This window comes from Oncorhynchus clarkii, chromosome 19, assembly GCF_045791955.1.
Source record: "Oncorhynchus clarkii lewisi isolate Uvic-CL-2024 chromosome 19, UVic_Ocla_1.0, whole genome shotgun sequence".
NCBI lineage: Eukaryota > Metazoa > Chordata > Actinopteri > Salmoniformes > Salmonidae > Oncorhynchus > Oncorhynchus clarkii.
In genome coordinates, this window is record NC_092165.1 from 36,857,091 (window position 1) to 36,870,367 (window position 13,277).

The 13,277-nt window shown below is 41.6% G+C and overlaps 1 protein-coding gene across 4 annotated transcripts in view; it reads right to left on the minus strand.

Moving 5' to 3' along the window:
* The window catches only part of LOC139375104 (syntaxin-binding protein 6-like), a 92,268-nt gene that overhangs the window by 12,556 nt on the left and 66,435 nt on the right, over positions 1 to 13,277 (minus strand). For all 4 annotated transcript variants that reach the window (XR_011627750.1, XR_011627749.1, XM_071116564.1 and 1 more), the window contains exons 3-4: positions 2,590 to 2,720; positions 2,263 to 2,428 (exon numbers count right to left, since the gene is read on the minus strand). Coding sequence is in view for 2 of the 4 variants with exons in the window: in XM_071116564.1 (XP_070972665.1) it covers positions 2,263 to 2,428; positions 2,590 to 2,720 (297 nt within the window). In the remaining 2 variants the exon portion in view is untranslated. The remainder of the gene's footprint in view (positions 1 to 2,262; positions 2,429 to 2,589; positions 2,721 to 13,277) is intronic.

A 13,277-nucleotide genomic window follows, 5' to 3' on the forward strand; every position in this document is an offset into this window, starting at 1 on the left:
ATCATCATTATCATTAAATCTACCTAATGATGTTTAACTGTACTGTGATACATCAAGTAGATTTAATGATGTATCACAGTACAGTTAAACATCATTAGGTAGATTTAATGATAATAATGATGTATCACAGTACAGTTAAACATCATTAGGTAGATTTAATGATAATGATGATGTATCATAGTACAATTAAACATCATTAGGTAGATTTAATGATAATGATGATGTATCATAGTACAATTAAACATCATTAGGTAGATTTAATGATGATGCATCATAGTACAGTTATATATCATTAGGTAGATTTAATGAGGATGTATCAGTACAGTTAAATATCATTAGGTAGATTTAATGATGATGTATCAGTACAGTTAAACATCATTAGGTAGATTTAATGATAATGATGATGTATCACAGTACAGTTAAACATCATTAGGTAGATTTAATGATAATGATGATGTATCACAGTACAGTTAAACATCATTAGGTAGATTTAATGATGATGTATCATAGTACAGTTAAAGATCATTAGGTAGATTTAATGATGATGTACCAGTACAGTTAAACATCATTAGGTAGATTTAATGATAATGATGATGTATCAGTACAGTTAAACATCATTAGGTAGATTTAATGATGATGTACCAGTACAGTTAAAGATCATTAAGTAGATTTAATGATAATGATGATGTATCATAGTACAATTAAACATCATTAGGTATATTTAATGATAATAATGATGTATCACAGTACAGTTAAACATCATTAGGTAGATTTAATGATAATGATGATGTAACATAGTACAATTAAACATCATTAGGTAGATTTAATGATGAAGTATCAGTACAGTTAAACATCATTAGGTAGATTTAATGATGATGTATCATAGTACAGTTATATATCATTAGGTAGATTTAATGAGGATGTATCAGTACAGTTAAATATCATTAGGTAGATTTAATGATGATGTATCAGTACAGTTAAACATCATTAGGTAGATTTAATGATAATGATGATGTATCACAGTACAGTTAAACATCATTAGGTAGATTTAATGATGATGTACCAGTACAGTTAAAGATCATTAGGTAGATTTAATGATAATGATGATGTATCATAGTACAGTTAAAGATCATTAGGTAGATGTAATGATGATGTATCAGTACAGTTAAAGATCATTAGGTAGATGTAATGATGATGTATCAGTACAGTTAAAGATCATTAGGTAGATTTAATGATGATGTATCACAGTACAGTTAAACATCATTAGGTAGATTTAATGTTGATGTATCATAGTACAGTTAAATATCATTAGGTAGATTTAAAGATGCCTTTAGGAAGGGCAATCCTTAAAATGAAAAGTCCTCAAAGTAAATGGGAATAATAACTCAGTGTCGTTATCAGATCTGAACATGTAAGTGGCATTCTCTACATACAGAATGAAGGACTTTTCAGTTGAAAGACAAAACAGACCTTGGAGTGAGAAAAAAAAGATCTGAGCTTTTTCCTGATCAAAATGGGGCTTAGTTGGTGGGCGTGGCCAATGGTGCAGTCGCAGTGACAAAACGTCACTGGCTAATTTCCTGCAATTCTATACATTTTGCCATGCAGCGGAGATGCAATTTTGCAGTTTTAATGCAAATATTCTGAAATTATACACATTATCTTTCCTATTTTCACCCCTTTTTCGTGGTATCCAATTGGTAATTAGAGTCTTGTCTCATCGCTGCAAGTCCCGTATGGACTCGGGACAGGCGAAGGTTGAGAGCCATACGAAACACAACCCAACCAAGCCACACTGCTTCTTGACACAATGCCCGCTTAACCCAGACGCACCAACCAACGCGTCGGAGGAAACACCGTACACCTGGCAACCGTGTCAGCGTGCATTGTGCCTGGCCCGCCACAGGAGTCGCTAGTGCGTGATGGGACAACATCCCTGCCGGCCAAACCCTCCCCTAACCCGGACGACCTTGGGCCAATTGTGCGCCGCCCCATGGGTCTCGCAGCGGGCTGTGACAGAGCCTGGACTTGAACCAAGATCTCTAGTGGCACAGCTAGCACTGTGATGCAGTCTTAGACCACTGCACCACTCGGGAGGCCCCCACATTATCTTTCCTACATACTTAATATCTGGTTCGGGTCGTTTAAATTATTGTTTGGACATAGGTGGCATGAAAAAACTGAAAAGGCAGAAAAAACCCAGACTTTCATACAGTTAGTAAGAGCAAGAGAGATGGTGTGTCTTGTCACTGTGTCTCTTACCTCCCAGCAGTTTGGACTGACAGTTGACAAATTCTGGCTTGCTCTGAGAGCTGTAGCGCTGGCAGGTGTGGTGGAGGATCTGGATAAAGGTACACTTTTCGCCGGCCGAGCCAGCCACCCACTGGTCAAAGGCATTGTCAAATGCCAAGTCAAACTCTGGACAGTCCTTATAGAGAGAGATACAGAAACAGAGCAAGAGAGATAGAGAACAAGCATGACCCAGGCAGTAGGTGTTGATATGGGATTTGCCCTAATGAAATGGGTCAGGTCATGTCGTCAGGAAAAACTCAGCCCTCGGCAGGGAGGTTCAGTGAACTGTAAACTCACTTTGTTGGGGTCACAGCCGTTGACCTGTCTCAGCTGGTCGATGGTCCACATTGACCTCTTGGCGAAGGACGATGAACCTGGGAACTGCTTCACCTTGGTGATGGACACATGGGAAGGCTTCTTATTAGTCACTGGGGAGAAGAAATGAAGTAACATTTAGTTCAAAACTAAAATAAATGATCTGTTAACAATAGTAAGGGATTCAACTTAAATTGAACAAAGTTAGATGCCAAATGTTCATATAATGAAGGTGCTTTGTTTTGAACAGAGTGAATGTGAGAACACACTACGGTCACCACAAGCAATGAGAGTGACAAGCTTCCTCCATAGCAGCTGTGTTCAGGAATACAGAGGTCATTGGTGCCAAAAACAACATAGGCTTATCAGCAAAAGCAACAGAAAATAAAAAAGCAATTTTTTCCTGAGAGACAGCCTGGCCTAATGTTGACCGGACCTCCCTGTGGCCGGGCTTTAGACATTATAGTTATCCAGTCAAAATATACCTACTAATCTTTAATTTACTTCCAATGGGAGCTATCGTCTTTAACCCAACCACACAGTGTCTGACAGTACGATAATGTGCAGTGTGACAAAGAAAATAAAAGTTGACATCGTTGGTCTTGTCAGAGTCTGCGGTTATGGCACCTTTTACACTTCACCAGATGCAACTCGCACAAAAGAAAAGCACCCGTTTTGTATTGATAAAAATGATGCATTGCTTCCAGTCCTCTGTCGACTAAATCTAAGTGGATATCAAGAACGGCTAAAGCCTTGTGGTAGATAATCTACTCTCAGTATCTGGAGGAAGAGGGAAAGTATAAATCAACACGTGTGGTTGAGCCAAAGAGGAGCACTCATATTAGTGAGTATGGCCTGAGGCCTACTGTAGTATCTAGTATCCACATCCTGCCCTGTGACATCACCAGAATATCACCACACCTCCCTGCAGCCCAGACTCTTTCCATGGATCAAAGCTCTGTGTTTACAAATCATCCTGTTCAGGGTTCCGTCATGTGTCAGAACCACTGCATGCGTGCACAGCTGGATCCAGGCACGCCAATAAATTTTGGAAGGGCCAACGTGCTCCTGTGTTGTTTCTGCTGGCTCAAATACCAGGCCACTGTTTCTGCAGTTAGGCCTTGTGTAGGTCACTCATATTCTGTTCCGAGTTTGGTTTCCAAAACACAGTCCCATCTGGGCAGGTTGTGATCAGTTACCAACATGTTTTTGAGGCCTAGTGTCCGACCAAGCCCTTCTCCTGTTTTTCACATTGTCTTTTTAATAACATAGGTAGGGCTAGATCCCTGTCTGTTTTTCACATTGTCTTTTTAATAACATAGGTAGGGCTAGATCCCTGTCTGTTTGTTGTGATTGTATCTCTTTGGCGAGGGGAGATGTTTGGATATATTGTACATTTATACAGCTGTATCTAACAGCGGAAGTTGTTGACTTTGATCTCAGGATGTGACAGTCAGGGGCTTGGTGTGAAGAGTCCTGTTTTCTACCTTAGCCGCATGGTGCTTCTGGTAAGATCTACTCTGTTCATTTTGATATTACAGACTTCCAGCGAGCACTGGAAGCACTTTCTGTTTAACCAGTAAAATTACGCATCTACAAAGTGTAAATGGTTTCTTTAAATGGTTCTTCTTGACTAGCACGCCTACAGAGAACAGCGAAAACAAGTCAGTCAGCCATGACAGGAGGCATGAAGGGATACGATGACCGCGACTCGTCAGTGAAGAGCACTTTTTGCCAGTCCTGTCAGGTCCAGTGACAGTGTGTTTGTGCCCATAGGCGACATTGTTGCCAGTGATGTCTGGTGAGGACCTGCCTTATGACAGGCCTACAAGTCCTCAGTCCAGCCTCTCTCAGCCTATTGCAGACAGTCTGAGCACTGATGGAGGGATTGTGCGTTTCTGGTGTAATTCGGGCAGTTGTACCCATCCCGCAGGTGCGATGTTCGGATGTACCAATCCTGTGCAGGTGTAGTTACACGTGGTCTGCAACTGTGAGGACGATCCGCTGTCCATCCTGTCTCCCCGTAGCACTGTCTTATGCGTCTCACAGTATGGAGATTGCAATTTATTGCCCTGGACACATCTGCAGTCCTCATGCCTCCTTGCATCTTTCTCCTGGAATTTTTCAGAGTCAGTAGAAAGGCCTCTTTAGTGTCGTAAGTTTTCAAAACTGTGACCTTAATTGCTTACAATCTGTAAGGTGTTAATGTCTTTATGACTGTTCCACAGGTGCATGTTAAAACCCTTTGCAAAGAAGATTTGTGAAATTATTTGTATTTTTACAAATTATCTGAAAGACAGGAAAAGACAGGGTCCTGAAAAAGGGCTGTTTCTTTTTTTCGTCCTGAGTTTAGGTATTTGAAGTTGTCCACATATTCTAAGTCATAACCGTCCAGAGTAGTGATGCTAGACGGGCGGGCGGGTAGAGATCGGTTGAAGAGCATGCATTTAGCTTTGCTTGCATTTAAGGGCAGTTGGAGGCCACGGAAGGAGTGTTGTATGGCATTGAAGCTCGTCTGGAGGTTTGTTAACACAGTGTCCAAAGATGGACCAGAAGTATACAGAATGGTGTCGTCTGAGTAGAGGTGAATCAAAGAATAACCAGCAGCAAGAGCGACATCATTGATGTTTACAGAGAAAATAGTTGGTCCGAGAATTGAGCCCTGTGGCACCCCCATAGAGACTGCCAGAGGTCCGGACAACAGGCCCTCCGATTTGACCCACTGAACTCTGTCTGAGAAGTAGTTGGTGAACCTGGCGAGGCAGTCATTTGAGAAACCAAGGCTGTTTAGTCTGCTGATAAGAATGCAGTGATTGACAGAGTCGAAAGCCTTGGCCAGGTCGATGAATACGGCTGCACAGTATTGTCTTTTATCAATGGCGGTTATGATATCGTTTAGGACCTTGAGTGTGGCTGAGGTGCACCCATGACCAGCTCGGAAACCAGATTGCGGAGAAGGTACGGTGGGATTCTAAATGGTAGGTGATCTGTTTGTTAACTTGGCTTTCGAAGACATTAGAAAGGCAGGGCAGAATAGATATGTCTAACATACAGTGCCGACCGCAAAGCAATTCTCCCAAAATGGATTAAACAGCCAAATGGTTCTACTGTACAGTGGTTCTACTGCAAGTTGGGAGAGGCGGTGGAGAAGGAGTGTCGTCTACAAAATATCCGAGAGTGAGAGAGTAGACTACTCTGCTGAGACCATAATATTGAATTGCCATCATCCCAACCCCTTTGGCACAGATGCCAAATGAAAAGTGTGAGCTGCCTGCTGATCATAAGACAATACCAAACTGTATACAGAAATTAAGAGGCAGAAATAAATGGACCTGAAAGTAAAGTAAGAGCTCTATAGAATGAAGTACTGTAGGCCTGGTTTTAAAGAATCACTTAGGAAGAGAGGTAAAGATAAAATGTCAAACTTATGTCATCGCTCAAAATAACGGTGCGTGCAAATCAATAAAGTCATGGAGATTGACAACAAGAAGTGTTATGATTCTTCCCCTTTGGGACCGAACAGCCTTGACTAACAGATCCATCATTAGCATATTCCTCTGCTCAATGGGAAGGCAGCAAATTACAGGCTTCGTGGCGAGCTCGCTTTCAAAACAATCTGCTTGATGCCAGGATGGTGAATAACGGTTATGTAAAGCTTGGGGAAACAACGGGAGAAATGCATCTGAAATGATCCGTTACAGAAGTGAAGTAAAAATACACCAAGAACTGTTTGGGGAAGACATGTTTGTTTTGCTCTTTCGTTGGAGAAATATGATTGGCATTGTCTCAAGAAATAGGATGGGTTTCTCTGTTAGAGGACAAGGCTCATCAGTTAATGAGTGCTGAAATCTCAAGGCCACTCGGCTGTACTCTCAACACTCTGAATTAAACAAGCAGACATCTGAGCCGATCCAATCAGTTTCTTATGCTGCTGTTGACTCCTACCTTGTCTGAGTTTGTCTCCATGTTATCAGACAATTGCTACATTCCATCAGAGACCTTGGCTCCAATGTCAGAGAAAGGATTGTGAGAAAACAAAGGTGTCCCTCAAAGGAAGTTCACACTGTAATCATGATTCTGTTTTCACTCACTCGAGACTCTAGGGTGTTCCAGTAGATAATGAACATTTGAGATAATGGTTAACATTATATGCAGTAAATGCCCGTTTCAAAGTAGAATTAAGAAGACGCAACTCAGACATTCGTGTAAATCATTACTTGAAGTCAATGGCAGACTCTCAAAGACCTATCTGTACCATGAAGGAATGAGCATACGTACACACGCATGCATGCACACAGCCACGCCAGGAGGTTCTGAAACATGATTACCCCTCATGCCTGGGCCAGAGACCCCTTCAGAACTTAATATTACTTCACATTATAGGTGTGGACACTCCTGTAGCTCCGCATTTGTCCACCCTCTTTCCATAAAGCACTAAGGTGGATGGGAAAATAAAGCACTCATCAAGCTTGGAAGATGTAAGAGCTTTTTGACGTGCACCGTTTGACTCACTCTTCCTCTATATGATCAATTTCAAAGCTTTCTCCAGAACAGGTGGGTGAAACCCTGTTAAGAATTAAAATCCTTCAGTCAGATCTGTTCGGCCAGAGTGGCACCGTGGCGAGAGGGAGGGTTACCATGGCAATCTAATCTGCATGGTACGAAAACAACAACTGATTTCACAGGAGGGGTGCCATCTGTAGCCGGTTAATTTAGGACAGCGGTGTCACTCATTAGGCCCTGGGGGCCGCATTGGGTCCGGAGGGTCGCCCTTAAAATGTGTTATATTGCCTCCTGAGTGGCGCAGCGTTCTAAGGCACTGCATCACAGTGCTAAAGGTGTCACTACCGAGTGAGCCAAGGTCATCCGACAATAGACACTGATATCAAGGCCATCCCTGTAGAGATTGCATGTTAAGGTAAATTCTGCAGAGAGTTTGGACTCATTCACTTGGCACGGACCCACGTTCTTGTAGGCTAGTTAACATGATGTTTAAACAGAATGAAAAAGTGAAAGTTCAGAAACAGTGTGGTGAGTGTGGTCAAATGATTTTCAAAAAGCTCTATGGCCAATCACAGCTTTAAAAGTAGGCTAATGTTTCAAGACTCAAACAGCTCTTTTGATTCCCTGGAAACCATGTATACAGAGGGATAAATAAACAAGCGAGCTGACTGGTTTCTGAGTCAGTGAAGAGGAGATGCCTTCACCATGCTCTAACTTGTTATTATAGTGCTGGAACGACCCATCTAACGCTGCTCTCTGTCTGGGCCTACTGCATCATTACTGGTCTATTTAAACCTGCCCCGCTCAGGCTGAACTGGAACACATTGTTACACTCCAACAGAGCCTTTCACTGTGACATGCGCTAGGCTAATACTGGCTAGACAGACCACAGCAGCCCACAACAATCCCGTCCACAGTCAATTCATGGGCTCAGGGACAAGGACCTGCTGTGTGGCCCATGTTAGTGCAGAGTGGAGACCATGCCATGGCCAGACACTGTGGTAGTGTGGAGAGGACACACCATGGTACCTACCAACTGAGCAATGGAGCGCTGCATGGTTCAATGCTGTGTGAGACTCAGTTAATCAATCACCCAGCAGATGCAGAAGACATCATTTATTTACACGTGGGAGAAACAGTAGAGAAGTGATTGTCTGTGTTGTCATGTGCATTCTCTTAAACAGTGAAATCTTTATCATACCAAAGACAATGTTGAAGAGGTTATTGTGCAAGCTCTGTCGGCTCAAATCAAATAAAGTTTGATGGGTCACATGCTTCGTAAACAGGTGTAGACTAACAGTGAAATGCTTACTTAAAGGCCCTTCCCAACAATGAAGAGAAACAATTTGAAGTAATAGAAAAATATTAACAAGTAACAAATACACATTGAGTAATGATAACTTGGCTATATACACGGGGTACCAGTACTGAGTCGATGTGCATGGGTACATATAGGTAGGGGTAAAAGTAACTAAGCAACAGAATAGATAATATACAGTAGCAGCAGCATATGTGATGACTCAAAATAATTAGTGCAAAAACGGTCAATGCAGATAGTTAAAGGGATAATCCACCCCAAACCACTAATTCCTATTATTAACCATGTTAAATAACACTAAAAGTGAAAACATTTTGTTGTAATTACAAGAAACATGAAAAAATAATTTAAGGAAATCCATTGCATCTCAAGTCTACTACAAAACTCACAATGCAATGTTCTCCATCTCCCTGGGCTGGCTGGTTAGCTAAGTAGCTAGCTACAAAACATAGCTACAAACAATCACACCAAACTCACAATCATACCAAACTCAATATCAACATGTGAAGTAGCTAGCTAGCTGTAAAATCGCCTAAACATACTGCGCTGTCAATTTAGGAGTCTCTCACAGAGTTCAACTAGCAGCTGGTCTCTGCCACTGAGCTATAAATGGCATCTCTGCCCAGAGCAAGAGCAGCATTATGTTGCTTTCCCACAGAGCTAATTTTGAGATGGGAAACGTCATAAGAATCGGATTGTGTGACGATTAGCTTAGCAACCGAGTGATGCAGCATGACACGTGAATGCAATTGGTCGACAGTCAGTTGGGTGGGGCATTTTTCCATTAATTGACCAATGGGATTCCTATCTCCTTCTTTCTGTAATATATCTGTTTCCTACAGACACGGTGCATTACAACATGGTACTTGAAGAAGAAACGGTCATTAATAATTTGGTAGACTGTTTAGACTGAGCACATTATGCGAAATCTGTACTTTGTCATGACGATATAAACAGATGGATGTGTTATAGACAAGTATGGCCATACCATCTATTGGCGATCTAGTGTATGTCATTGTTTTAAAAGCGTTATGAAATGTGATAGGGGATTACACTAATCTCCAGTGACAAGAATTGTATACCAATTCCTACACAATTTACTATTTTACCCACTGATAGAACATAGGCTTTCACCAAATTGACAGGAGTATCATGATTTTTATTTCTGGGGGTGGATTATACCTTTAAATCAAATAGCTACCTGTACTAACTGTTTAGCACTTTTATGGCTTGGGGATAGAAGCTGTTCAAAGTCCTGTTAGTTCCAGAGTTGGTGCATCGGTACCGCTTGCCGTGTGGTAGCAGAGAGAACCGCCTATGACTTGGGTGGCTGGAGTCTTTGAAAATGTTTATGGCCTTCCTCTGACACCGCCTGGTATAGAGGTCCTGGATGGCAAGGAGCTCGGTCCCAGTGATGAACTGGGCCGTACTCACTATCTTCTGTAGCGTCTTGCAGTCAGATAGTACGCGGTGATGCAGCCAGTCAAGATGTTGTCAATGGTCCAGCTGTATAACTTTGAGGATCCAAGGGCCAAATCTTTTCAGCCTCCTGAGGGGGAAGAGTCGTTGTTGTGCCTTCTCCCCAACTGTGTTAGTGTGTGGGGACCATAATTCCTTAGTGATGTTGACACCGAGGAACTTGTTCACGACCCGCTCCACTACAGCCCCCTCAGTTCCCTGTAGTCCATCAGCTTCTTTGTCTTGCTGATGTTGAGGGAGAGGTTGTTGTCCTGTCACACAATTTATGGACAGAGTTTGAATACATGAAACTCCTGTTCTTTGAGAGTTTACACCCTTCCATTTTTATATCCCAATGACAGGGACAAATCCCAGGCAGGTTTTTTTTTTAATGGATTGTAGATATTTTTAATCTCACTTTAATCCCATATTCAGAGAGTATTTTCATAATATGAAAGGGTCTTTGCTGTGGAGGGGAAAAGAACAGTCTGATCCATGAAAAATTGAGATTAACTGACAGAAGCCGACCAAAATTCCTTTTCATCTGCCGACAGTATCACTTCCCTTTGTAATTTAAATCAGGGACACATGACTACCCAGAACACAGTATCTGTGCATTCTGAAAAGAGATACAATTATTCTCTGCTTCAATATTTGAACAGCTCCAACTATCTGGGTGGACAAGGTGAAATAAAACCCTTTGAAACAGGACACTGGAGAGAGAAAAAGTTATTCATGTCAGTTTGACAGTTGGATGGAGAAATAGGGATACCATTTTCTTTCCAGTCACTTTTTCCAGGTGTTTTTAGCCATATTTGAATATATTTTGAATTTAACGTCTCATTACCTTCAAGCACAACATCAATTCCGCTGTGATGCAAATGGCTCTGAGTGTGTAGCATATGCATGGGGTAACCTAATGATCATTACTATGACAACACCACAAAATGAGGATGGATTGTCAGAGCATGTTTACTAGAACTGTGTGAGAAGTTAGATAGGCTGATGTTACTCCCAACATTGGGAGTAATTCAACGTATTTTAAAGACTACTACACAAGAGACTTGCATTTTTTTATTAGCATTAAATGGTCAGAGGCTTTTGGATAATGAAAACATATGTTCTACCTAGTGCTGGGAGGGGGAGGGGGTTGTTTATTAAACAGCTAATTGACCAACATTGGTTCAATTACTTCAATTATTTTTAGTTACTTTTTTTTGTGAGCCCAATGAGGCATTTCTTTAGCTCTGCAACATCCTTAAGCAGACAAGCCTAGCTAAATAGGATGACTAAAGTCATCAAATAAAAAAGTAGTAATACACAAGTTTTTTATTGATTTTTTTATTTTACCTTTATTTAACTAGGCAAGTCAGTTAAGAACAAATTATTATTTTCAATGACGGCCTAGGAACAGTGGGTTAACTGCCTGTTCAGGTGCAGAACGACAAATTTGTACCTTGTCAGCTCGGGGATTTGAACTTGCAACCTTTCAGTTACTAGCCCAACACTCTAACCACAAGGCTACCCTGCCGCCCCAAAAGTTAAATATTATATTCTGTCATAGTCATTTCCTATTGATGTGTACCCAATGTGGACCTAACAGACAACGGAATATTGGCAGTTGAATATTCACTATTTTTGGCTTTGGAATTTGCATTAAAAATCTCTAAAAATCATTTCATATCGTTATTTCCTAATGCATTTCATTTTTTTTTTAAATAATTGAAACCGAAAAAAAAAGAAAAAATATATTATTTTTAAATAATCAAACCGAAGCGACCTCAAAAGCACTAATCGCTCAGCCCTAGTTCTACCTTATCAATGGGAGTTCTAGACCTATCTCCTAGCCAAATTATTGCCACAAACTTCAAGCTAGCCTTTAGTTTATATGTTTTTTATTCAACCTTTATGTAACTAGGCTAGTCAGCCAAGAACAAATTCTTATTAACAATGACGGCCTACCCCGGTCAAACCCAGACAACGCTGGGCCAATTGTGCGCCGCCCTATGGTACTCCCAATCACGGCCGGATGTGATACTGCCTGGATTCGAACCAGGGACTGTAGTGACGCCTCTTGCGCTGAGATGCAGTGCCTTAGACCGCTGTCACTCGGGAGCCAGCCCATTACTCTTCCATGTTCTGAAGGTAATTTCTTCTGTCCTTGTGATGCTGAATGTTTTACACCCTAATGAGCTATTTAAAATAAAGCTCCTCTTGCCTTCAGTCACTTCTGTAATACATTCCATCTAAAAACACTCGGCAATAGACCGCTAAATCGGGCGGTAGGATGCCTTATTAAAACAGGAAGGTCCCTACATGCATTACTGGGAGTACAGCAATTTATTGAAAGATGTGGAAGTTAATTTGTCTGGATTCTGCTGACAGTTTGTAATAGTGCCAGGGAGATGTTGCTGATTAGTGGTTAAATGAGAGATGAAGAGGATGGGAGTCAGTACGCTGTTCCCCACAGACACATGAGTGATGAGAAGATTTGACAACAGACATAACGGCTATAATGAGGGTCGTTTGGAAGAGCAACGTTATTGTGAGAAAGTAAAGAGTGAGTAAGAGAGAGAGTGAGAGATCTTTTCTTATGACCGACATATCAGGTCAAAGATATTGAGAACACTATTCTGAATGGTGTAACTGCATAGAGTACAAGAAGGGTTTCAGAGTTGTAGCCAGTTAGAGAGGAAAGGGACATTCAGAAGAAGTGGGACGAAGTCACAATCTCTCTGGAAGAGAGCGAGTCATGTTTCTGAAAATAAAGACAAAACAATGACAAGCCATAAAAATTATTCAGATGCAAATACACACAGAGTTCAGGATTTATGACCGACATGTGGCAAGTCAACAGGTCAGACAGGAATTACAGGAATTACATACAGCAATAATGGAGATGTTAGGAAGAGGAAACCAGGAACACATTCATCACCAAATACAGGGGAAATAAAATACTTCCAGCCTCCATATAGTGGCATCTCATTCCTTCCCTTCTCATTTCTCCTACCGGTCAAGGGGAAATGGAGAGGGTGTGCTGTGAGGCCCTGACTACACACTCTGAGCCCCTCTGCTCGTTTACCACACTGAGCTCTGTTAATAACATAGGACATTCTCCAGCCCATTCAGCCTGGGCCCTGCTGTGCACATACTAAGAATTCCTCAGGAGCCGGGGCTGGAGGAGTAAGAGAAGTCTTTAATTACACAGGGGCAGAGACCTGGTACCTGCCAACGGGCTTCTCTCCTATTGACTATGTGGTGGAGTGGACCTGGCCTGCTCTGCCATCTGATGTCCTCAATGGGGTTTTCTACAGTTGAAGTCGGAAGTTTACATACACCTTAGCCCAAGTACATTTGAACTCAGTTTTTCACAATTCCTGACATTTAATCC